Source organism: Mirounga leonina, unplaced genomic scaffold (assembly GCF_011800145.1).
Source record: "Mirounga leonina isolate KUSES-001 unplaced genomic scaffold, KU_Mleo_1.0 Mir_175, whole genome shotgun sequence".
NCBI classification, from domain to species: domain Eukaryota; kingdom Metazoa; phylum Chordata; class Mammalia; order Carnivora; family Phocidae; genus Mirounga; species Mirounga leonina.
In genome coordinates, this window is record NW_023270453.1 from 4,316,774 (window position 1) to 4,342,976 (window position 26,203).

At 40.7% G+C, this 26,203-nt stretch overlaps 1 protein-coding gene across 4 annotated transcripts in view; it reads right to left on the reverse strand.

Moving 5' to 3' along the window:
* The window catches only part of CACNB2 (calcium voltage-gated channel auxiliary subunit beta 2), a 382,838-nt gene that overhangs the window by 27,240 nt on the left and 329,395 nt on the right, over window positions 1–26,203 (reverse strand). For 3 of the 4 annotated variants that reach the window (XM_035021526.1, XM_035021528.1, XM_035021529.1), the window contains 4 exons: window positions 14,738–14,860; window positions 12,609–12,745; window positions 8,338–8,414; window positions 3,405–3,538 (listed from right to left, as the gene is read on the reverse strand). In XM_035021526.1, the coding sequence (XP_034877417.1) occupies window positions 3,405–3,538; window positions 8,338–8,414; window positions 12,609–12,745; window positions 14,738–14,860 (471 nt within the window). Of the gene's footprint in view, window positions 1–2,714; window positions 2,777–3,404; window positions 3,539–8,337; window positions 8,415–12,608; window positions 12,746–14,737; window positions 14,861–26,203 lie in introns of all 4 variants that reach the window. The other variant, XM_035021527.1, reaches the window with a different exon arrangement.

The following is a 26,203-nucleotide window of genomic DNA, read 5'->3' on the forward strand; positions in this document are numbered from 1 at the left end:
AAACCTAATTTCAAAACGTTGTTAACGTTCACTACCAAATACTTGAAAATCTCTGCTTTACTGTGCGAGTTGAAGTTTAAAAAGCATGCTTGTTCCAGTAGTTAGGATCATTGTCACAGGTTAGTGACGAATGGGTTTGGATTTCTGGTTTCTAGACCTTGTAACTTGAAAACTTAAAATGTAAGGTTTGTGTGTCTTGGAAGGAAGGTGGTTAACATGTGATAACATAGTCAAGCATGCTGCAGGGGCCTCAAAAGCTTTGTTATCAACTTGCACATCTAATATGCTTCTCAAGAGTGGTTTAGGTAATGTCTCTGTTTATAACTAATTCATGCCTTCACAATTTCTTTCTTTTTGGAAGAGCAGGGGGAGGAGCTAAATTCTGGAGCAATTTCTAAAACTTTGCAAAATTTTCAGCTTAGCTGCTTCACATAAAATGATCAAAATAAAGTTTTTCCAGAAAAAATCAGGTAACAGTTAATCTGTTTGATTACATTAAAACCGACTCTTCCCAGTTGGCAGAAAATGCTACATGGACTCAAAATGACTTTTTTTTAATGCAGAAGAGAGAGATAAGGCCTTAAACATGGGGGTAAACAAATCACTGTCATCTGAATCTTTCTGCATTAAGGAGTGTCTAAAAAAATATATTTTCAGAATCACAGAGACAGAAAAAAAATTTAACTGTTTTAAGAATTTGAAAAGCTAACGTGTGACTGTAATTTCTGCATCAGCCTGTTACCCAAGAACATTTTATTGTTGCTTAAAATTGCCCATTTGTATAGGGGCGCCTTGGTGGCTCCATCAGTTGAGCGTCCGACTCTTGGTTTCAGCTCAGGTCATGATCTCAAGGGTCGTGAGTCTGAGCCCTGCGTGGGGCGCTGTGCTCAGTGTAGAGCTGGCTTGAGATTCTTTCTCTCTCCCTCTGCCCCCTGTTCCCCTCATGCTCTTTCCCGCTCTAAGAAATCAATCTTTTAAAAAAAAGTTGCCCATTACAAACTTTCTGACTTCAATTGAATTTAATTGGGGGGTGGGGTGGTGGTGGGGGGTGCGGGATGGAGTTAAAAAGCATTTCAGTTTCAACAGCTTCCATCTGAGATTTCATCCAGGGAGGCAGACAAATATATTTACAGGGGGCAAAAATAATACTGTGATGGTGCTGTCAAATTTTAGTCCTTCAAATTTTACCTAGTGTTCAAAATTAATTTTAATAAACACAAGAAAGGTAGAATACATTTTCAAACAGGGAAAAAAAAAACAAGACAAACATAATACAGTAACAGCACAAAGGCCACAAGCACCACTCTAAAAGCAACCTGAAACATGGAAAACAGTCTCATCCGTGAATCTCAGGTTGTCTCTCTGGTTTTGAGCTCTACATTGAAGTTCACCACATAATCAATAACAGAAGAATGAATACCAGTGCCGAAGGCATCATAAGCATATTTGTCAAGACATTGATACACCTGGGATCATACTGACACTGTTTCGAAGCCAAGTCCTTATAGCTATTCCATATAAGAATACCTTTTCCATTGTTGGAATTAGGAATATAAATTGCACGGCTATCAAGAATTTTTATTTCGAGTCTGTAAGTATTTCGTGGCCCTGTATTTTAGAGGTCTTTGGTTCCTTCGCTCTCTGGCTGCCAACTAAGAGAAGCGTTACCCATGCTGGTCATCAATCAGCTTCTTATTCAATAGGGTAGCTACAGAAATTACCTTATTTGATGGAATATTGGTACTTTATGCCCTATGGATACCGACACCATCATTTTTATCTACTCTTTCCCACTAGCCTTATTTTGGTTCCAATTCTTTAGCTGAAAAATTGTGATAAACATTTTTAAAGGCTGGGAATTTAAGAGTAAGCAAACTTCCAAAAACGCATCTCGACTGACATGGTTTTAGTTCATGTCACCGCTCTGGAAAATCCAGAGCATCTGAGTGATGCTGATTTTCTAGGCATCGGCGCTAGGAACTCAGTCACTTGGCTGCAAGGTTTAGCTGCGCCGAGAAGACAGGACCAGAAAGAGGGGGCCCACAGGTGCAGGTGTGCATCAGGCTAGGGCTGTCTGTGTTAACACAAAAAAAATCCAGGTTTTAATTTTTGGAGCGCCGAGGTCTTGCATTATAAAAGTAACCCTCATTTATTTAAAAAACAAAAACAACAAACTTCCCAGTTCAGTCTCTGACACCTCGTGATTTTAGAGTTCCTCCATGTGGCAAAACGCTTGTGTGCAGGGGGAAAGAGCCGGGGACACGGAGCTTGGGGCAGAAGAGGCTTTCCTCCACACCCACGTCACGATGTCCCCATGGTGTGCCGGCCACAGCGACAGGAGGAAGTAGGATTCCAAAAGACAGCACAGTTGGCTCTGCAAAGTGGTGTGCAAAAAGAAAGGAAGGAATGGAAATTGTGTGTGTGTGTAGGGGCGGGGGTGGGGTGCGAATGTCCTTAAAAAATAATGCTTTGAAGCTACAAAATGCGTGAAAGGAAACAGACTTGGTGTGGAGTCAAGAGAGCTCAGGAATACCCTTGGTTTCCAGTCGGGGGACGAGGAGCCTCACCGTGTAGCATTGTGGCTGGCCAGTGGCAAAGGTTCTATGCACAGCCACTGCCCCGTTATCCGACAGGTGAGATCCTGCAACCTGACTGTGATGGGGGAGGCAAGAACATCGGGAGAGTATTTATAGATGACAATAGGAAAAACTCACAGTAAACCGCCAAAACAAGCCTGCAGTTTTCCACTGGTCTTGTTCATCTGCAGATTTTGCACCTAGTGGATTAGAAGTTTAAATACTGACTAAATTAAAAATTGAATACTTTTTTTTTTTTTAGTACAAGCTATGTATCTGGATATCATAAATCAGAATCTAATAATGGTTTTAATATGCTTGATAGAAGTTAAATTTCTGGAAAAAAGAGACAAAGACAGACAGGATAAGCATGCACAATAGAGGTGCATTATATGGAGTTGTCAGTGTTTGACGTCTTGGGGATGTTTAAACCAAGTCCCTCAGTGGTAGATATTATTCCATCAAAAAGGATAAGTACTGTAATAGTGCTTTAACAGGTCCACTCACTGAATTTAGTCGGTTTGAAATGCATGGACTCAATTAGCTGTTTGATAGGTTCTTTTCTTAGGACAGAAATGACTGCGTTTATTACTAAAACTTCGGGCTTTGATGCTAATGATGCCAGTGGCAGGATAAACACAGCTCATGTCAATGTAAACTTACCGATTTCTGCTTCTGCTTAGCTACAGCAGCATGGAAAAGAAACAAAGAATAACACAGCATGCACGTTATTGGCTTATCAAAGGACACAGACAGTCAACAGGACTAGAAATGTGACGCAGTGCAGTTGAGCGGGTGGACAGATGGGAGCTTGGAAGTTAATGTTACCTTCTTAAAGAAGGGCATTCTTTTCTCTTTGGAGTGGGGTGACGTTACACTGTTTGCACTGGGTTTAGGGGAGCGGTGGTTGGCTGGAATATCATTTTCTTCTGCATCTAAGCCAGTAGCATCTATGTCTATAGCTATATACAGACAAACAATTCAAAAATCATCAGGTAGACAGGAGAGGAAAAACAGGTTATAAAAAAAAAATAAAATGAAAGCAAATAAAACGAACCATAGTAAAAGATCTATCATGAGTGCTCAGCATAGTCAACAAAGTAAAATGTAAAGGTAAGGCACGTTAAGAACGCAATGCAATCAAACCTAACAATACCAAGAGATCCCCTCATGATATCTGTCTGCTTGAACACGTGAGTTCTATGCTAGATCTCTTGAATAATATTTTTAGAGCAACATTTTTAATTTGTAGTTTCAAATAGACTACTGATAGTTTTCCACGTCAACTGCATAGAAGGTATGGTCCGGAACATCTGGCTTCACGTCTTACATTCAGTCAGCTTTCTGATAATAAGCAACTGCATTGGTAACCTTTATCACGATGTGCCTCAGATTTCTTGTTTTGCTTGGTTTTGTGTGGGAAAAAAAAAGTAAGGGCAATGTGGAAAGCGTCACTAAAAACGCAAGAGACATCTGAGGGAAAAGCGAGAATTGAAAAATCCCCAATTCAGGCAACACAAAGGAGTCCTACACAAGGCACATGATCCCGGGAGGCTTCCGGGATGGACAGGATTAAAACGATTTCAAGATGGTATAGACCCCCTCAGGCAGGCTGACTGAAAACTAGTTAGAAAACATTTCCTTTGGAGATCGGTCTCCAAATGAAATGAGTCTAATAAAATGACATAATAAGGGGACTTCCACTGATTGATACGAAGCCCTCATATAAATGCATTAAACATGAGAAATGGAGTGGAAGGGCATGAAGACCCCAGAGAGCATGGCAGGGGTCTCTTTGTCTGCAGAACAAGAGGTTTAGGTCTGTGGTTCTACATGCTTTCACTTTAAAAATCTTTTGCCTTGAAAACCAGAGCGCTCAACGATTAAGTGTTAAATGGAAAAAAAAAAAAGACCCATCATCTCATTTCGAGGTTTATAAAAAACGCTTCCACCTGCAATTACTACAGGGTTTTATCCACCGCAGAACCAGAGCTGGAAAGTAGTTTGAAGATCACTTTCAACCCCCTTATTTTTAAGATTGAAATGATAATTCAAGAGTTTAAGGGACTTGCTCTTGGCAAAAACAAAAAAAACCTTGGCGGAGCCGGGACTCAGAAGCAAGCCCCCACCTGTGCCCGCACCCCCACACCTCGCTGCCCCTGCAGGTGAGCGCTCTCCATGCAGGCACCCTTCCTTCCCCCAGCCCAAGGGGGTGGGGGGTGGGGGGTCCATCCTCATTGCCAGGATTCAGGAAGGGGCCGTAGAGTGGAGCTCAGGAGAAAATTAGGCTGTGGTTTAGTTGAGGTCACAGAAATCTAACAAAAACCACAGTCCATTCAGATAAGGAGCAAATTACCATCGGAAATAACCATTCGGCGTCACAGGGCAGCCCCCATCCCTGCGCCCCACGAGGAGCACACCGAGGTCACACTCGGGCAGCTGCTGCTACCCTCTTCGGTATGGGGGCAGATCACCCGACAGCCGTCACATTATTTTTCAATTTTGAGGTTATTACGGATATGAGGTGACTCAGCCTTTTGCAAACTAAGAGCTTTCGCTTAATTGTTCCTTTGAGTCATCTGAGGAGGTCGAAGGTGTGTGATGGAGCGATTCCCTGGCACTGTTTGCACAACGTTGCACGTATCAACGCCTGCTCGCCCAGAGAGCGCGTAGGATTCCCTCTCTGGTGAAAGTACTAACAGTCTGAGTTAATTCCAGCTATTTAGTTAGACTTACCTAGTAAATAAGTCTCTTTGCACCACCCACACACGTTGACGCACTGAAAGGGTCAGCATGCAGCGTGGGACAGAAACGCTATGAACTGATGCTGACTTTTATCCAACCCTATAAGGCTCTTCATATTGAATCCTAACTTAGGAAGCATGTTGTGTCTTCCCAGCTACGATGGAGAGGATCTGGGTCAGTTCTTCACTATCTCTGGGATAGACCTTAACCAGCATCAGCTAAGTTTCCTTTCCAGTGGTAAATTCCCATCTATTTTTCCTTTTCTCATCTTTTCTTGGGCTTTGTAGAGGCCACCTTCAAGGGACAGTACTTCCTGAGAGCGTTTCTGAAAATGAGGATACCTACAAGCATGTCCCGAGTTGACAGGACGTTGGCAAAGTTCATACATTAGATTTTACAATTTGGCCCTTCAGTCTGGTCTGCTGTGATCAGTGGGTGGATTTTTAAAAAATTTTTTATAGGAAGAGTGGAAATGCATAAAAAGTTTAGCTATAATATTGCCCAGATGTTTGGCGACCCACACATAGCCTCAGAGCCTGAGTCAGGTTTGAAATTTACCTATATTTGGACACAAGGGCTCGGAATCCCAAATTGAGAACTTTCCAATTTATTAGTTCTGACTTTTGGTTAACTTAAATTTAAAAGCATCTGGGTTCATTCCAAAACACAGAGAATTCTAAAACATTTGGCCGCTTTCAAAACACATTAAAGAAATTTACTAAGACAGTTAAGAAGCATGTTCAACTCTTCAGAGCTCCATACACTTTATTAGACTCAGATGGTTGCCCTTTTTTGTTTCATACTTGTATCTGCAGACCTTGGCAAACATTAGTATTTACTTGGGAAAACTACTTCCATAAATATGAAAATAGTTTCTTCTATTGGTCCTCAACAGAATTTTTTTTTTTTTTTGGTGGAGCGCCTTGGCAGCATTTTTTGAAATCTAATTTGTAACTTCATCTTAGACACTTGGGTCCAGTTGAGGGGCATGCTGGGGTGACCCATGCAGGCACACACAAGTAGGCCTGGGGTGTGTGTTGTGTAACTGGCTACCACCCCATTACCTAGAGGAGAAGTAGAAATTTTTCCTTTTTCAACTCCTTGAGAAACTCCAAGTATATTTACTTTAGACAAATGCTTGTATTCTTCGGTCTAGCAATGGGTGAGGTGAATTGTAGATAGGGCCTCTGGGAGATACAGGTGAAAGTTAGGACTATAGGCCAATCCATACTGGACTGGTTAGGCAGTTTACCCTGGAGGTGGGGTGGGGGAATCTTCTCTGTAGAAATTCTCTAAAGTTTTCCTTTAGAGAAGCTGTGGCATTGATATGAAAATTAGAGCAGGTTCCTGATGTGCCCAACTATAAATTCATAGTTAGCAAATGTCTCCAGTCCTTTAAGTCGCGAGTGTTTTCTGTTCTCGGTATTCAGAGAAGTTATTCCAACGTCCTGTATCTGTATAAAACTTGGATCAAGTTTTAAATCATCTTTACTTTATTTAGTAAACTTTAGTTTTAATGATAAATATCTGTCTACAAAAACAGAATGTTATTTTACAAACACACTTTTCCTGGTCTATAGGGGTAGTGCTGACCTCTGCGGATGGGGCTGCAGTACTATCACTAGATGATGTAACATTTCCCCATTTCAGGAGCCTGGTGATAGTCCTCTGGAGTCTCTGAGACAGCTTTTAAGATATTATACAAAGGGTACAGCTTTCTGTCCTAATCTCTATAATTTTACATGTTTGAGAAGGAGCGGAGATAAGCCTCCTTTGCCCTGTGCATTCAGTAAACAGCTCCCCTCCACTGGTGGAGGGAAGACAGAAGCCTCACATAATCCCTAAAAGGGCTTCAATTTTCATTTCAAACATACTATTTTACTTGATTTTGGACAACTCAGAATTACTGCAAGTCGTACGTACAAGGTATTTGAAATCAATATGCATCCTAAAACGATTTATTTCTTATTTAAGTGCTCAGATTTTGCACTTAAAAAGTTCTATCATTTTTATTAAGACTTTGGTCTCTAAAAGTCACCAACATTCAGGAACAAGGCATGATCAGGAGTAATAGGGGAAACCTGTTCTTAAGACAGGCTAGAGTGCAATCACTTCCCTAACTTGTCCACAGATGTGCACTCTTCCCACTTTCAGCTTCAGCTTCCTCAAAATCACCCTAGGAATCATTTCACTCAAATACTCTGCTGGTGAGTCCTTGCGATCTTACTCTGACTCATCTGCATCTCTTAGCACACTAAGATTCTGATGATTATGGGCTTTCTGCAATTCTACCAATTAGTCTCCAATTTATATACAACTCCAGAATGGTAGAGTTGCCAGATTTAACAAAGAAAAATACAGTCAAATTTCAGTTTCAGATAAAATTTTTTTTACTGTATTTCTCATACAATACTTACACGAAAAAAATTATTCATTCATCTGAAATTGAAATTTAATGTGGTATCCTTCTCCACTGCCTTGGAAAGAAAATAGTTACTCTTCCTACAAGTGTTTCTGTCTCTTTTCAAGACTTTTACTCATCTCCTCCATCTTCCATAGAGCCTTTGGGATAAAACTCATCACCATCACTTTATTCTCCTTTCCTTGGCTTTCGAAAGCTTTTATTCTTCTTCTGCCTTTATTGAATATTGGGGCCAACAACGCACATTGCACTGTGGCTGATGGTGGGCATTCACCCATTCGCTGCCCATGACGATGTGCTGGGCACCACGGTGTGGGTGTGTGTGTGTATAGGGATAAAAAGTTGGACACATTCATCGTTTTGGTCATCTAAACAACTTATAGTGAACACATGGACATATTTCCTTTTTTCAAAGCCCTGAACAAAATTTCCCCATATTATTTCTTACTCCATGTAGGCACTCTTATTTCTAATGGCTTTTAACCCTTCTAGGGTTCACAAAGGGACCCTGTGTATGTACAGTCACACAACTAGGGGAGATCGAGGAGAGCATGAAATGCAGAGTGTACCATTCCGCACTCGTTGCCTACTTACCGGATGATGGCGGTGTAGATTTTCTGGAACTAGGTACTATGTCACCCAAACTGGATGATGAATTTCCTCCTGATTTACTGGAGTAAAGCAAAAATTTTATTACACCTGACACTTATTTCAGACATTAAAAAATTTGTATCGCTCAATAAACATGATTAGTCATTGGGTTTCTACTGAACTTTAAATTTGTCTTTCCTACAAGGAGGAAAATAGCAATTTCCCAGTGGAGATTCCTGGAGTACTTGAAACAGCTATGTAATAGTCTCGGTTTCAAATTCCAGGTTTAATTTTAAAAGGCCCTGGGAGAATGGAAAAGAATTTGGGTACTTTCTGCAGCCCTCAAATTCTCTGCCAGCATCACGGAGAGACAGCAGCAGAGCCTTCCTTTGCTTCTTAGGTTGGAGACCCTCTGAAGCAGTGCAGAGAACCTTAAGGTTAACACCAAGACTTGGGGTTTTCTTCTCATTTGGTTTGCTTCTTTGTCTCGGCTTGGTCACTTTTAGTGTCTTAAGACCGAAAGTATTCAAGCTTTCCTGAGCAACCTATAGAAGAAAAACACTGCCATACTGAACTTGCTAACCTTTGCAAGACACACAAAGGAACGGGACAAACACGGTGTGACATGATTTAACCCTTCACTAGCAGTTAGCATTCGGAACGTGTCTCATGCATGACTAACATGGAGGGTTCGACCTGGTTCATTGAGGCATAATTTGAAGAGCACATACTACGGAACCACCACATTCTAAAATTCGATATGTGACATGCCAGTGTCTTGGAAACTCTAGACGTAACATCAGAACAAGAGCACTGATGTTTTTTATCAGCATCCCAGCACACTAAATATCCTATTACTAAAAGGCTCCCTTCACAGATGAAGACGACGGGAAGGAGTAGCAAGGGATAGGCGATTTTGGCAAGACAGTTTTACTGCCTAACATTTATTATCAGAGCCAACCCTGGGTCTAGTTGAAAGAATTTGCTACAGGGACACCTGGGTGGCTCAGTCGTTAAGCGTCTGCCTTCGGCTCAGGTCGTGATCCCGGGGTCCTGGGATCGAGCCCCGCATCAGGCTCCCTGCTGCACGGGGGGAAGCCTGCTTCTCCCTCTCCCTCTCCCACTCCCCCTGCTTGTGTTCCCTCTCTCGCTGTGTCTCTCTCTGTCAAATAAATAAATAAAATCTTAAAAAAAAAAAATTTGCTACAATGTCTATGCACCAAAGGGCAATGTTTAAGTTACATAAATATTAATATGAAAATATAAATTCCACTAAAACACCAGTAAGCAGGTTGAATTGTATTGCTTCTGTTCTGGCATTTTAATGCGTAAAACAGACCAACATCACAAACGGAAAGCAGCTATAGCAGGAGCCTCCGTATCTTTCTGAGGTTCTTAAGAGATATGCCAGTGCATTTAACAAGGATACCAGACAGGATGTAAAATTAATAAAAAGTGGTATTTATAGAAGCAATTTCTGGTCATTTTACAAGAATATACCCATTACCCCAGGACCAAAACATTTTCTTCCAGAAGTTTTTTTTGGTTTTTTTTTAATGTGTTTGGTTTTTGTTTTTACTTTTTCTAAAGTCCCAAGTCTAATTTCAGTTCAGGCATGGGTCTGTTTTACATTCTCGTTGAATTTTAATAAAAGTCAAAGTATTATTTGGATTGTGTAAAATTTCGACAAACAGCACAGTCAAAATGTTCAAAATGCAAATTTGCCCTTTTCATTCTAGACAAATGCAACATTCCTGACCTCTGCCCCAATTTACTACCTTTGATTTCTGTCGATTTTTATAATTTAATAATCAGAGTTTTTACATACTGCTGAATTCTGGTTACGTCCTCAAAATAAAACTGTATTTTGAGTGTTAGAAGACAAATGTAAAAATCTCTAAAAGCAAGTAAAAATGCCTTCACAGACTGAGGCAAAAGCTTAGGTAAAGAGAAAAGACAAAATCAAGAAAATCAAGAGAAAAGATAACCAGTTATAGGAAAGGTAACCTAGCTCCCTAGAATAAGTTATGAGATGTTACTCCCCAAATGTAATTCATAGTCTCTTAAGGGAAAAAAAAATGCAATAGCAAACCAATCTATCTAATCTAGTAAATAATAACAGATGGCAATATTAATAACAATCTGTTCTGTCCTTGCTGTGCCAGGCCTCACTACGTGATGTGTGGTGGAGCAGGGTAATCTGTCTGAGGTCAGGCTACAGTCAGATCAATCCAGTTTTCATCCTGATTCTACTGCTTACTAGTTGTGCAAACTTGCTCAAGTTCCCCACCTTCCCTTTGCCTGCTGCCCCATCTGGAAAGTGGAAGCTCTAGTACCTACTGTTTCCGCAAGCGCTTATAAAGCTGAGCTGATGACTCACATCAGACCAGGGATGACCACGCGGGAGGCAGAGGAAACCGTGCTTCCTTAACAATTTTGGCCAAAACTTCTCCCTTCCTACGCTTTGGGAAGTAGTTTTCCTTTCTCAGTTTGTACACGAATAAGCAGAGAAAGATAAGACCAGTATGTCTCTGCAAAAACCCATCCCAAATTTTCCATAATGCATTCTACAAAATGCTATTCCAAAGACATGAACCAAGAAAAATTTAAGATAATTTTAGTATATTCATGAAAAATATCCCCATCCCACTACCCAGATTCACAGTACACATTGATGTATTAAAGGCCCAGAAAAGGGACACCTGGGTGGCTCAGTCGGTTAAGTGTCTGCCTTCAGCTCAGGTCATGATCCCAGGGTCCTGGGATCGAGGCTCGCATCGGGCTCCCTGCTCTGCAGGGAGCCTGCTTCTCCCTCTCCCTCTGCTGCTCCCCCTGCTTGTGCTCTCTCTCTCTCTGTCAAATAAATAAATAAAATCTTTAAAAAAAAAAAATTTCCTAGTACCTACCTAGTACTGTCCTAAACTTACTTGACCAGGAAAACGCTTGAAAATGCTGAATTATCCTTAACAAATAAAGCCAAACAAGCATCCCCTATCTGAGATAACATCAAACCTCAACAACCTATATACCGCCAAATTGAAAACAGCAATATCTATACCCTATGAAAATAATTTTCCACATTGAGATTTTATTAGCTAGTATTAAGATACCAGGATCAATACAGAGAACAGAAGAATACACAATACACACAAGAATACACAATAAAGCCAGGAGAACACTGGAAATTGTATGAACAGAATCAGATCTTCAACATCCTACAAGTCAGATGCACATGCTTTGTAGATCTGCACGCATCTACTTCTATATGACTACATGCATTTCACAATCTGAGAGCCGCCAATAACGTAGGGATTTATGAAAGCCAGAGATGAGGTAGAGGTCTCCAAAAAGGGAGGAACTGCATCTGAACTAAAAGAACCTGACAGTTACAAAATACTAAAGAAGATGGATGTTCCAAACCAAAAAGGATCTTATATTTTACTGGTTTGCAGATGCTTGATCAAAAAAAAAATTCTTGCTAATGCTAAAGTATTACCATTGAATACAAAGGATTTTACAGCATTATAGAAACAAACAAAATCTAAGCTAGAGAAAACAGAAGCCTAGCTGTTCACATTAGCGAAAAGATTTGCCCAAATCACATCCCTTCCCACACGGAGAAGCAGACCATGTTCTCAGAGGTATCTGCATTAGGTTCAATTTCAAATTCACTCCATGTCGGAGTGAATTCTTTTCAGTCTTCCAGTGATTCTTTTATTGAGGGGCATATAACTTCAAGAATCCTAGGAAGGAGTACTCAGCCCCAGCGTATTACATAACTCGTTTAACTGCTATTTGCAAAGGCAGTTTTAACTGGTTTCATACTGGGTTTCCCTGTAAGTGCTTAGCAATGGGTAGACCTGAAAACTGAGTTTGCCAAGTGAGGATGAAATGAACAGATCACAAGACCTGCTCCTGGCCAGTGATGACTAAGACAGTCATGTCTAAAATGCCTCCCCACCCTGCCGGGCAGCTAGCAACACCAGGATTAGTCACCAAGGCTGCTCAGGGCCAGAATGCTTTCAGTAAGAGATTAGGACGTTAGAACTTCCTCTGCACTGAAGCCCAAACTTAATACTCGATGCCTTTATTATTAATGAGGACAATTAATTTGATTCCCAAATAAGATGAAAATCAGACGCTGGGATGCCATCACTAAACCATACCGCGAGTCTGCTTTTCAACACATAATAAAGACTGCGGGACACAGAAAACAGGAAGACACGAATGACCATATAATGTGGACATCTACACAAACGCTGTTTTTCTCATACCTGGAGTAGAATTTCCCTTGCTTGGCTCTCTGTTCATGCTGTAGCCTCATATTTTCTAGTTTCACCGGGCTTGGAATGAATCCGATTTCACAGCCTTCTTTCACCAATCGTCCTATCCACCAGTCATTGTTAAATTTCTAAAGACAAAATCAAATTTGTTTGCCATCAGTGCACAGAAGTTCATGCCTTCAGATTGTTTTTCTTCTACGTTAACTATTTTCGGTGGAGAGGCATGTTATGGCAATTACAGTAAACTATGCCTCAACATCACAACTGGAGAAACTCTAAGGGTTTTGTGGTTGAGCATGTATGAGTGAAGTATTGTCAACGAGCTCAGCAATCCATCGGCAGGCTAGACTCTTCCTTCTCTTTACTGCTATGCTTTGAGACTAGCCTGAATTCCAGTGCAGCTTCTGTAGGATCACCTCCCCTGGTTCAAAGATTAATAGCCCTTCCTATCAAGAGACCATTAGGAACTATGGAGTGCTAGAGGCCTCTTCTATAATCAGATTACTTAAAAATATTAAGAGTGGGAGAGAAAAACCGAAATCTACCTGAAATATCTTGTGTCAGAGCAAAATGTCCCTCTGTGCAAACAGGTTTCTGATTATGGTACAGTATTCACAGAGGATTTCTCTACTCATGTGGATGTTCACAGTTTATGTTTGGTTTTACTTCTCTCAACTGAATGGTATCTTTCCAGTCTGTTCTTGAGCATTTCAAAGAAGACTATCCACTCTGTTTTTCTTTTCCTTCCATGGTAGAAAAGAGATCTCTCTTCAAATAGCAGCCATCAGGAGGGGACCCTGGACTAACCTAACTTCCTGTTGTAAAGCCAGATTCCAGGCATGTCATTAATTCTAACAACTTTTTCTATCTTTCCTTCCCAGCCAGTATTCATATCTCTTTCTAGAAGTTAATGAAATGGTAGGCTCTAAAGTCTCTAGGCTTGGGCGCCTGGCTGGCTCAGTCGGTTAAGCATCTGCCTTCGACTCAGGTCACGATCCCAGGGTCCTGGGATCGAGTCCCACTTCGGGCTCCCTGTTCAGTGGGGAGTCTGCTTCTCCCTCTGTCTCTGCCCTTGCTCCCTCCCCTCTGCTCGTGCTCTCTCTCGCTCTAATAAATAAAATCTTAAAAAAAAAAAATAAATTCTCTGGGCTTTTTTTCCTTACATATATAAAAAAACATATTTGAGTCAAGGCTAAAACTGTACCTCTTTACCTCTTTACCAGAGTTTTAGAGTATGGATTTATTTTTTTAATACATTTTTGTTATTGGAGTCTAGTCTAAGCTCTTTTAATTGGCAGTCATCACCTCCTTTACTTACAGCCCGTATCACAGTGAGCACTGAAATTTACATATGCTCCTCATGACCTATCATCCCTCAGATGCAAGTCGCTCCAATTCTCATTCCTGCAGGTCCAAGGAAACCTCATACTCACACTGAGAACATCATTCAGTGGGAATTTCTGCTCTTTTCATACCATGTTCTGCAGAGCAGGCATTTGATAAATGTTGACTCAAAATAAACCTTAACTAAGGGTGCATTTTTCCAGTGTACGGATATGAATCATTGTTAACTGACAGGTGGAGACTTTTGGCATGGAGAAAAAGGGAGTGTTCTGCTCTACTCCTTTGCCTTAGTAGCTCCAAGGCCTACCATTCTCTCTTCCACAGCAGATATTTACCACCCAGGGAGGGTCCAGGGCATCGGTGGTCTGCGTTCAGGCATTGTCAGCAGAAGAGGAGAGATCATGAATTCTAGGTATTATTGTTAACCCTCCCCAGATGGTTAAACTTGAGACGTGAGGGGAAAACGACACACGGCCAAGGTTAAAAATTAAAAGAAAAAGTACAGGTTATGCATAAAAAAGGATCCTCTACTCCAGTAATTCCCAATTTCTGGGTCACAGAGCCCAGGGGAGCCCTGAAGTTAGTGCAAGATGCCTTTGACTTCTTTCTTCTTTAAAAAGGTTATATTTATATTAGAAAAGGTTGAGCGGCATTGCATCTGCTCACGTTACACAAGGGGGGGCCACGTGCAATGCTATGTCACGGCAGTAAGAGAGAAGAAATGATGTCTCAAGGTGAAAACGCATGCGGGCAGAAATTCAAATCCTTTTCCTTACTTCCTTAACATGCAGAAAATCTTTTGCTTCGAAGGAGATGGCCATGCCTGGCACCGGAACGTCATCTTCGTGGGCTGCACTATAGCTGACATTTGTCCGAACAGCAAATGCAACGGGCTTTGTCTAAAGAGGAAAAAGAAAGGAAGAAAAAAGTAAAAAAAAGAAAAAGAAAAAAGAAACAACCGAGTTCCTCTCTTTTCTCCCCATGATACCATCCAACATACACTGAATTATCTACTGTCATTGTTGTTTTCTTCCATCTGTGTTCCTTCTCACAAAACAGTTCATTAGTATTCACAGCATGGGAAATCTTTGCACTGTGCACCACATACCACCCATTTCTGAACTAGGGAAAGGCCACTGTTCTCTTTGAAAGCACTACAAGTAATGAAGGTGAAGATGAAGTCCCGAAACATGTGTTTACAACATAATAACTTGTAGCCACTGGAAATCAGGAGACACACACAGAAGGATAAAGTGCCCCGTTCTTTGGTCTCAGTGAAAAAGACCTAGTAACTGCCACTCCCACCCCAAACAGCTACTTTAATGAATAATGATATAATTCTAGAAGTACAGTGTTTGGGCTGAAAAAAGAACCAGAGACTATGTCTAATTCATGGCTGCAGGGAATTATGAAATCAGTAACCTTTAATTTTTTTTTTTTAAGATTTATTTATTTGAGAGTGAGAGAGAGAGCACAGCAGGAGGGGCACAGGGAGAGGAGAGAGAGTCTCAAGCAGACCCCACACTGAGCGCAGAGCCTGATGCAGGGCTTGATCTCACGACCCTGAAATCACGACCTGAGCTGAAACCAAGAGTTGGACACCTAACCGGCTGAGCCACCCAGGTGCCCATCAATGACCTTTAATTCTATTATTTTTCCTCCTTGAGTTCGGTCAACCATTGAAGATGGTCACATGAATTAAGCCATCCTTCATTATTTGATGCTTTGCAAATTTACAGGTTAAGTATTTGTCCTCTATCTAGGCAATTCCCATTTATCTACAAGGTGAGGAAAAAACAGGTAAGCACAGAAACGGTGAAAAGCGGTATTATTGTCTTAACTGGCATTGTGTTTTTTCACAATGTGGGCACATGGACTTTTTCTGAGCAGTTTCTCCCTACTGAAGGAGCTCTTCTTTTGCCTGGCTTGTCAGGGAGGAAAAAATGGGGATTTGGAATAAGAGCCCATCTTTATTTCCAAATTTTCCAGTTAATCTGTTCACAGGATTGTTGTCTGGGTTGAGGACCAAGCTAAGAGCCAAGAAGTCACTCAGATCCATCCACAATATGCAGACTGAGAAAGGCTACCACATTCTGGATAAAGGCACAGTAGACACAGAGTGGACATAAGTATAGGAAATCTGATTCTTGGTATCCACTATGATCTTTAATGACATAGAAGGTGCTCTTCCTCGAATGGAAATAGGGACTTTTTTTTTTTTTTAAAGATTTTATTTATTTATTTGTCAGAGAGAGAAAGAAAGAGCACAAGCAGGGGGAGTGGCAGGCAGAGGGAGAAGAAGGCTGCCTGCTGAGCAGGACTCTGGGATCATGACCTGAGCTGAACGCAGATGCTTTACCAACTGAGCCATCCAGGTGTCTAGAAATAGGGACTTTAAAAAAAGAAAGAAAAAAAAGTTGCCTATAATTCTACCACTGAAACACAATCCTTTATTTTTTTATTTTTTTTAATTTAAATTCAATTATTTAACATATAGTGTATTATTAGTTTCAGAGGTAGAGTTCAGTGATATTCATCAGTCTTATATAATACCCAATGTTCGTTACATCACATGTCCTCCTTAATGTCCATCACCCAGTTATCCCATCTCCCCATCTTCCTTCCCCTCCAGTAGTCCTCACTTGTTTCCTATGATTAAGAGTCTCTTATGGTTTGTCTCCCTCTCTGGTTTCGTCTTGTTTTATTTTTCCCTCCCTTCCCCTATGATCCTCTGTTTTGTTTCTTAAATTCCACATGAGTGAGATCATATAATTGTCTTTCTCTGATTGATTTATTTCGCTTAGCATAATACCCTCTAGTTCCATCCACGGTTGTTGCAAATGGCAAGATTTCATATTTTTGATGGCTGAGTAGTATTCCATTGTATCTAGATTAACACATCATCTATCCATTGATATGTCGATGGACATCCGGGCTCTTTTGATAGTTTGGCTATTGTGGACATTGCTACTATAAACATTGGGGTGCATGTGCCCCTTCAGATCACTACATTTGTATCTTTGGGGTAAATACCCAGTAGTGCAATTGCTGGATCATTGAGTAGCTTTATTTTCAACTTTTTGAGGAACCTCCATACTGTTTTCCAGAGTGGCTACACCAGTTTGCATTCCCACCAATAGTGTAAGAGGATTCCTCTTTCTCTGCATCCTCACCAACATCTGTCATTTTCTGACTTGTTAATTTTAGCCATTCTGACTGGTGTGAGGTGGTCTCTCATTGTAGTTTTGATTTGCATTTCCCTGATGCCAAGTGATGTTGAGCATTTTTTCATGTGTCTGTTGGCCATTTGTATGTCTTCTTTGGAGAAATGTCTGTTCATGTCTTCTGCCCATTTCTTGATTGGATTATTTGTTCTTTGGGTGTTGAGTTTGATAAGTTCTTTATAGATTTTGGATACTAACCCTTTATCTGTTAAGACATTTGCAAATATCTTTACTCATTCTGTCAGTTGTCTTTGGTTTTGTCAACTATTTCCCCTTTGCTGTGCAAAAGCTTTTTATCTTGATGAAGTTCCAATAGTTCATTTTTGCCTTTGTTTCCCTTGCCTTTGGAGATGTGTCTAGCAAGAAGTTGCTGTGGTTGAGGTCACAGAGGTTGCTGCCTGTGTTCTCTAGGATTTTGATGGATTCCTGACTCACATTTAGGTCTTTCATCCATTTTGAGTCTATTTTTGTGAAACACAATCCTTGATAAAGTGATGGTGCTTCCATTTTTTTCTTGAAATTTCTTTAAATATTATAGATTTTACTCCCACAGCTATAATCATATTTCACCTTTTTCCAGTTTTTAAAGTAATATATTATTTATATGATACGCTTTTTAAATCTACCATTTAAAAATTATTCCAACTATTTACCTTTTTTTGCTATGTAGGTTTATAAGTTTTTTTCACAGATAAATATTCTACTTTGAAAGATCTTTATACAAAAAGCCTCTTTCTATTTAGAATTCTTTCCTTGGGACAGATTCCCAGAGGTAGCATGAGTAAGCCATGAGTTATCAAGACTTTCTTAAATTCTGTTCCAAATTACCGTCCAAATGGGCTGCACCATTTTAAATTGCAACCAGCAATTTATATGACGGTGCCCTTTAAACGAAGACATAGTCTTAATCAGACTTGGTTTTACTGCTAGAAATAGGATTTTCTTGAATAGATCTTTCCATTATTCAGGAGAGTTTCTGATCACAAAAATGTAGATCCAAGTTTTTTTTTTTTTTTTTTTTTTAATGTTAGCGTGATCTCTCATTTCCCTTAAGGTCTTTTATTCGTTGGAGGATACAGAGTTTAAGCATTGCATATGTGTTTTCATCTCTAGAAGACGTAAATTTTAAACATACAACTCTACAGAGGATCCTATGAAAAATCTCATGTCTTTTATGCATTAACCTTTCACAGACTGTAGTCCCAGGAAGAGGAAACACTGAAACACAGAAAAACTGAAGGTGTGGTGCAGGCTAGCATATAGTAACAGGGGCCACAGATAATAATTTTATATTCTGACAGTCTTAAGACATAAATACAGAATGTTCCTCCTTGCTTGGCTCACATCTTGTAACCAGTACTGCTCACATTAAATGTGGAGCTGTATAGGGGAATCAGCTGTATACAACATATGAGGAGGAAAGAACAGTGGAATCCCGTCCCTCGGTGTCTTTACTACAGGAACTCTATTTCTAAAATTAGAATGGACAACAGTGAAAGTGAAGAGGAGAAACAAGGCTTTTATCAAAGTAAGAGAAAAAGACTCCAGGATGCGAACCAAAAGGGCCAGATGATGATGTCACCTTTGGTTCCCTGAACTCCTTTCAGCTTTAACTCAAGCAGTGCACCTACTGCATGGAAGACATTTTCTACATCAATTCCATTCGCATGGGTTCAAGAACAGGGCATTTTAAGTGGGCCTGGATTTGAGCTCTGATTCTGCCATTTACCAGGTGAGCAGCCTGGGCATGATTTCTTACCCTCGCTGAGCAATGTTTCCTCATGGCTAAAATGAGAGTAATAACACCAATATGGCAGCATGATTATGGGATTTCAGAAAATGCACATCATGAGGTATGGGAAGTCCTGCTATTTGCAATGGACTTGCATGGACCCAAGGGCATTATGCTTATGAAATAAGTTAGACAAAGGCAAATACCATATGATCTCACTTATATGTGGAGTCTAACCACCACTGCCCGTCCTCCCCCAAAAAACCCAAACTCTAAAAATATGCACGCACAAGGCCAGGCCAGTGTTCTGAATAGAGAGTGCTCAATAAATGGGCATTTGCAGGGCACCTGGGTGGCTCAGTCAGTTAAGCCTCTGACTCTTGGATTTGGCTCTGTCATGATCTCAGGGTCGTGGGATTGAGCCCCGTGTCAGGCTCTGGGCTCAGTAGGGAGTCTGCTTGAGATTCTTTCCCCCTCCTTCTTCTTCCTCCTCTGCTCCTCCCCAAGGAAAGGGAAAGGGATAGGGAAAGGGAAAGGGAAGGAAAGGGAAAGGGAAAGGAAAAGGAAAAGGAAAAGGAAAGGAAAGGAAAGGAAAGGGAAGGAAGAAAAAGAAAGAAAGAGAAAGAAAATCTTAATAAAAAATAAATGGGCACTTGCTATACACCACAATAAATGCCATACCTAAATAAGTGTTTGCCTATATTCACCCATCTTTTAAGGCCCTACATGAACGGTTTCGTCTGTGTTCTTCCACTGTGACGCTCCTCAGACCAAACTAGTTAAGAGAGCTGAGGACCTGCCATATGCCGTAATGCTAAATGACGATTACATTCAAGATGGTTTTCTTTCTTTTTTTAAAGATTTTTATTTATTTATTTGACAGAGAGAGACACAGCGAGAGAGGGAACACAAGCAGGGGGAGTGGGAGAGGGAGAAGCACGCTTCTTGCCAAGCAGGGAGCCCGATGTGGGGCTCGATCCCAGGACCCTGGGATCATGACCTGAGCTTAACGAATGAGCCCCTCAAGATGGTTTTCTCCAGCGTGCATTCTTTCATACTATCTCCGACATGAGAACATGGTACGGCTTCCCCAGATCTGTTTGCTTCCACTGTCCCATCTCTTGAATTCTCATTTTCTTCCGTAGTCCTCAGTCACAGAGGCATTTATTTTTTTAACCAACTTGAAGTCCCAACGGAACATGGCTTAAGGAATCTTTGAATGTTTATCCCATGAAACCATTATTTTTTTAACCAAACATACCCTGCTTTCAGTGGACACCCACATTTCTGGCCTGCTGGCTGTAGGGTCCTCACAGGACTTCCTCTTTTCCTCATTCAGGCCTCTTGGCTTCGCTCCCACTCACATATGCACTTTCAGCCCAGAAGGAAGCCTGCCATGTTTTTTTTAATGGTTTTTTCCAGCAGCGCTTCTCTCCTCAGGGCCCCGGGACGTGCTTCAGTGACCCATGGTAAGAAGGAAGCAAGGCAGAAAACACACATGTAAAGGTGGCCCTTAGCCCTAGGTAGGGTCCTAGCAGGACTAGTGTGGAACAGCACTTAAATCCCAACAGAGATTGAGATTTGGAATCACCCTCCTCCACAGAATCACTGGGATAATAAGTTGAATGGGAGACCATGTGATCCTTAATTCCACTTTCTTTTAACCTCATTAATATCCTAAGAACTTTCTCAGGCCAATGCCACAGCTGGAGTCTAGCGTTGCTCTGGATTCCCAGCTCACTTGTTTTGTGGCGGTGGAGGCCACAGGAGGTGGGGGAATACTCTCCTACCAGTCTCTGCTTCTCACTCCCCTGGGTCCACGTAACAAGGTGGTTGGATTCCTTTGCCTTTTTTTAGTACCTTCTACCCGGTATATGCTCCATAGCATAAGGTGGTTGGTAAAGCCCTCTCATTTTGTAGTCGCCTTTTTGGCACACAGAATTAAAAGTTTGCTGCACTTCAGCTTGTGAACTAAAGCTGAACAGATTCTTCACTCAGTAGGTACCGATTTGTAGAAGAGTAGATCATCTCATCTTCCAGAGTAGCATGCAAAAGTGCTTTCAAAAGGTTGTGTCATTTCACCATAGTACCTCTCTCTGGTCTGTTTTCAAATATGTTTGAAAAGGGAGATGAATAAATAATACAGATGTAAAGCAATTCTATTCTTCTCTTCCATGTCCTCCTTCATCTTGTACACGGCACGACTTATAATCAAATTATAAGAACTACAGAACGTCTGAGTGGTGTGCTGTGTATTATGCAGAGACTGGCGCATTTCTTTTAATCCCAGCAGCAACTGGTTTTCCCAGATGAGGGAAATGAAGCTCAAAAAAGTTCTCCTAGGCCACAAATAATGGAGGGGATATTCAAACCCAATGATCTCATTCTAAAGCCTGAGCCTTCTGCAGCCTTGGGCTGCCTTTCATTCAAAAGGGTACATTGACAGCAATTTTAGAGCACCTAAATGTCCAGGTGAAATTCTGAACACTTGAAAATTGTGCTTTACAAAATGCTCAAAAATTGATTGGGACAGAAAGAGGTAAAAAAAAATCAGGCCAAAGTCTGCCTTGTAGCGTCATTTAGTCCATTAAAAAAAAAAACAAAACAGGTAACACTGAGCAGTTTCATGTGTTAGAACTACAAGGTGCTCAGGGCGCCTGGGTGGCTCAGTTGGTTGAGCGTCTGACTTCCGCTCAGGTCACGATCCTGGAGTCCCGGGATCGAGTCCCGCATCGGGCTCCCTGCTCGGCGAGGAGTCTGCTTCTCCCTGTCCCTCTGCCCCTCCCCCTGCTTGTACTCTCTCCCTCGCTCTCAAATAAATAAATAAATAAATAAAATCTTAAAAAAAAAAAAAAAAAACCAGAACTATGGGCATTTACTGTAAAGGTCATGTATTTCTGCCTCTTTGTACTTGAATCAATTTGTGGTCCAATAAATCAGTAACAATGTCAAATCATGGTTTTTGTTTGTTTGTATATGACTTTTCTCTCTTCTGTTTTCCACAACATATAAAACTCTATTTCATGCAAACAGAATTAAGATATTAAAACATATGTGAGGCGCCTGGTTGGCTCAGTCGTTAGGCGTCTGCCTTCGGCTCAGGTCATGATCCCAGAGTCCTAGGATCGAGCCCCGCATCGGGCTCCCTGCTCAGCGGGAAGCCTGCTTCTCCCTCTCCCACTCCCCCTGCTTGTGTTCCCTCTCTCGCTGTGTCTCTCTCTGTCAAATAAATAAATCTTTTAAAAAATAAAATAAAATAAATAAAACATATGTGGTTTCGTGGCTTTCAACAATGCACAAAAGATGTTGAACAGGGAGAGCTGAAAGACCACAGCTACTATATTATAGTACAATGTAATATATATATATATGGACTATACTATAAAGAATATATACATAAGGAATTTATAATATATATACTATATTTGAAAAGGGTAAGAAAATCTTGCAAAGTTCCTTATGATAAAATGTTTCCTGGACTAACTTTTAAGGATTTTCACTGGCCTTACAGTTACTCTGGGAGCATTCTAACTTTGCTTTGCAAGTTTATTACTTTTGGAAAGATTCCTTTTCTGTGCTACTGTATCACCAAAGATGCTTTGGCTCCAATTGTGGAAGCCTGGGGAGTTTCTGTCAGTTTACAATCTCAGGGTAGAATTCTTCTGAGTGATGCCTACACGGAGTTCTAAGTACAGCTGAGTGCTGAAGATCCAAACCACCTGGTTTCACCACCACCTGCCCCAGGCCCAATCCAGCCCCAGTCCAGCCTATTGACCCAGAAGGATGGCCCACCAACATCTCAGCCTTCCCAATTGTTCCTCCTCCGCCTCTGACTCATGCCGTCTAGCCTCCCTTTAGGTCCTCCTTCATCCTGCCGCCATATGCTCTACTGTGCTGAGGGATGGATGCCGGAATCTGGTTATGCACAGGCATGTATGGAAACCCAACTAGCAGGTGCAGGGGGTGTTCATGCACAGCTCTGGGGCCACAGGACTTGCTTTTTCACATAACCAAAGGAAGCTGCGTCAGTGCTCCAGAGGTTGGGCCAGTGACAGCCCACAGGTTCTTGTTAGAGATACGTTTGAGGTTTACAGCAGGAGCAAATTTTTTTATTTTCGCAAACTTCTGGAATCATAGACCTAAGGCTATGAGGACACAGTTATTATAAGTAGGCAATAATGAACTTAAAAAAATCTGTTTCAGTCCACTTCTGGGAATATATCCAAAGGAAACAAAAATACTATGTTGAAGAGATATCTGCACTCCTATGTTCACAGTAGCATCATTTAAAACAGCCAAGCCAGGGAAACAACCTAAGTGTCCATTGATGGATAAATGGAATATTATTCAGCCATAAAAAGAAGGAAATCCTGCCATTTGTGACAATATGGACGGACCTTGAGGACATTATGCTAAGTGAGGTAAGTCAGACAGAAAAGATGAATACCATATGATCTGACATGTAGAATCTCAAAGAACAAGCAAACCAAAAACTTTTTGGTCATAAAGTAACTGTGATAAAACGGATTATAGCAAGTTTATGGCACTATTTCTAGTTTTCTTCCTAGATGATGAATTAATGAGTTAATAATGAAACCAATCATGTTAATGGATTCAACAAAATGTTTATTAAAAATGTGTTAGTGGTATAATACCTACTGTTAAAAAGCAGAATGAAATTCACTCAAAACAAACTTCTGGTTGTGATTAGTAGAGTTATTTGAATTTTCATGCACTGATTTCTTTCTTTCTTTCTTTTTCTTTTTTTAAAGATTTTCTTTATTTATTTGTCAGAAAGAGCAAGCACAAGCAGCGGGAGGGGCAGAGGGAGAAGCAGGCTTCCCGCTGAGCAGGGAGCCTGATGCAGGACTCAATCCCAGAACCCCGGGATCATGACCTGAGCCAAAGGCAGATGCTTAACTGACTGAGCCACCCAGGCTCTTCTTCTTAATTTCTTCTTCTTAATATAAAGATGCATTTTACTATGCTCAATAGCAAGGTAGGTTTTTTTCCATTTTCATTATGAAACTGTCAATATCTAATAACATATAAGAAAAATCCATAGTCTATATGTTTTAATGTCTATAATGGATTTGTCTAAATATTAACTAGCCCCAACTTACAATATTTTTAAAAGAAACTTAAAGAAAAGTATGACCCAGCTACCTATTATGAGACTATAGAAAAGAGCTTTAAAATCAAATTGGATTTTTGATCTACTTTCTTGTGGTAATCATTTCCTATAAAACCTGCTATACTCTTCCATAATTAAAAAGGACTCAAATGGGAGAATCACCACTGAGTCTCACACAGGAAATACTCAGGAACCGAAGGGATGGTAATGTACTTTCCAGAATAAAATCACAGCTGTTTTATTTTTTTTTTACATATTAATACTTTAGTGCCCACTTATTCTTCCCTGTACAACTTGCTACTTTCAGTGATAATCAAAAATCCTTCCCATATAGAATGAAAATCTTCTTTGATTCCCTTTACATACAGGCGAAAGGTTCTACAGCATGTTGTAAAAAAAATCTTGTCTTGAGTCTTACCAGTCATTGCACTTTTAAAAAATATTTGCCTAATTTATTATAAACTACCAAGGAGAGTCTGGGAATTCTTTTTTTTTTTTTCTTCAAGATTTTATTTATTTGAGAGAGAGAGCGCGAGAGCACAAGCAGGGGGAATGACAGAGAGAGAATGAGAAGCAGGCTCTCCACTGAGGGGAGAACCCAATGCGGGGCTCGATCCCAGGACCCTGGGATCATGACCTGAGCCGAAAGCAGGATGCTTAACTGACTGAGCCATCCAGGCACCCCTGGGAATTCTTTTTTTTTTTTTTTTTAAGATTTTATTTATTTATTTGACAGAGAGATAGAGAGCACAAGTAGGCAGAGTGGCAGGCAGAGGGAGAGGGAGAAGCAGGCTCTCCGCTGAGCAGGGAGCCGGACGTGGGGCTCGAAACCAAGACCCCAGGATCATGACCTGAGCCGAAGGCAGCCGCTTAACCAACTGAGTCACCCAGGTGCCCCACCCCTGGGAATTCTTTAACAGCCAAATATTTCAAGCCACAGTGATAAAAAGAATGTAACTAATTATGTATTCTGACCACTGAACATTGACTCTGACTGAATAAGCAAATCATCAGATTTGTCACAAGATAAAATTTACATATGCAGTTAATGGATTTGAGAAATTTCAAAGTCCTTCTTCTCTAGAATTGATTCCCCTAATGAATATTTATAAGAACATGTTTACTATCTTGAGTCCCTGCCCCCACATAGCTTATTTTGTATTCTAGTAGAGGGGATATCAAATAACAAAGTAGGAAAAAAAAAAAAGTTATGTGAATAGAGAGTAACCATGGGGGGTGAAGGGTGAATAGGCAACATGAAATGGGCAGTTAGGGAAAACCTCTTTAGAGTTCTCATCCATTCATTATTTGTGTGTCAGGCACTGTTTGGGACAGTGAACAATAGAAACTAAGATTCTCATGCCTTCTAGGAGCTTACATTCCAGGGGGAGAGACAAGGAATAAATAACAGACATCACAGACAAAGTATATGTTCAAAGGCATGTTGTAGAAAAAGAAAAATTAAAACAAGGTAAGGAAAACCCGGATGCAAGGGGACAGGGCAGGTGGAATTTGAACAAAAGCATGAAGGGGGTGAGCGAATGCAGATATGTGAACTCCAGGCAGAGGAAAGTGGCACAGCAGAGGCCTGAATGGGGAAGCAGGCCAGAGGAAGACAAGATCTGGCTGAGTGGAGGGAACCAGGGATAAGAACAAAAGATGAGGTCAGAGCTCTCGGGTTTGATGTGGCTTTTCAGGTCACAATCAAGATGTTCAGCTTTTACTCTAAATGAGATAAGTCACCGGAGGGTTTTCAGCCACAAAGTGATGTGGTCTGATATGTTAACAGTACTTAGGTGGCTGTTAATTGAAAAGAGACTTTGGGAGCCAGAACAATTAGGCAAGAAAAAGAAATAACAGGCATCCAAATTGGAAAGGAAGAAGTAAAACTGTCACTGTTTGCAGATGACATATTATATAGAGAGAACCCTAAAGACTCCACCAAAAAATTGTTAGAAATGATAAACCAATTCAGTAAAGTTGCAGGATACAAAATCAATATACAAAAATCTGTGGTGGTTCTTTATGCAAATAACAAACTATCAAAAAGCGAAATTAACAGTCTTATTTACAACTGCATCAAAAAGAATAAAATACCTAGGAATAAATTTAACCAAGGAGGTAAAAGACCTGTATACTGAAAACTATAAGA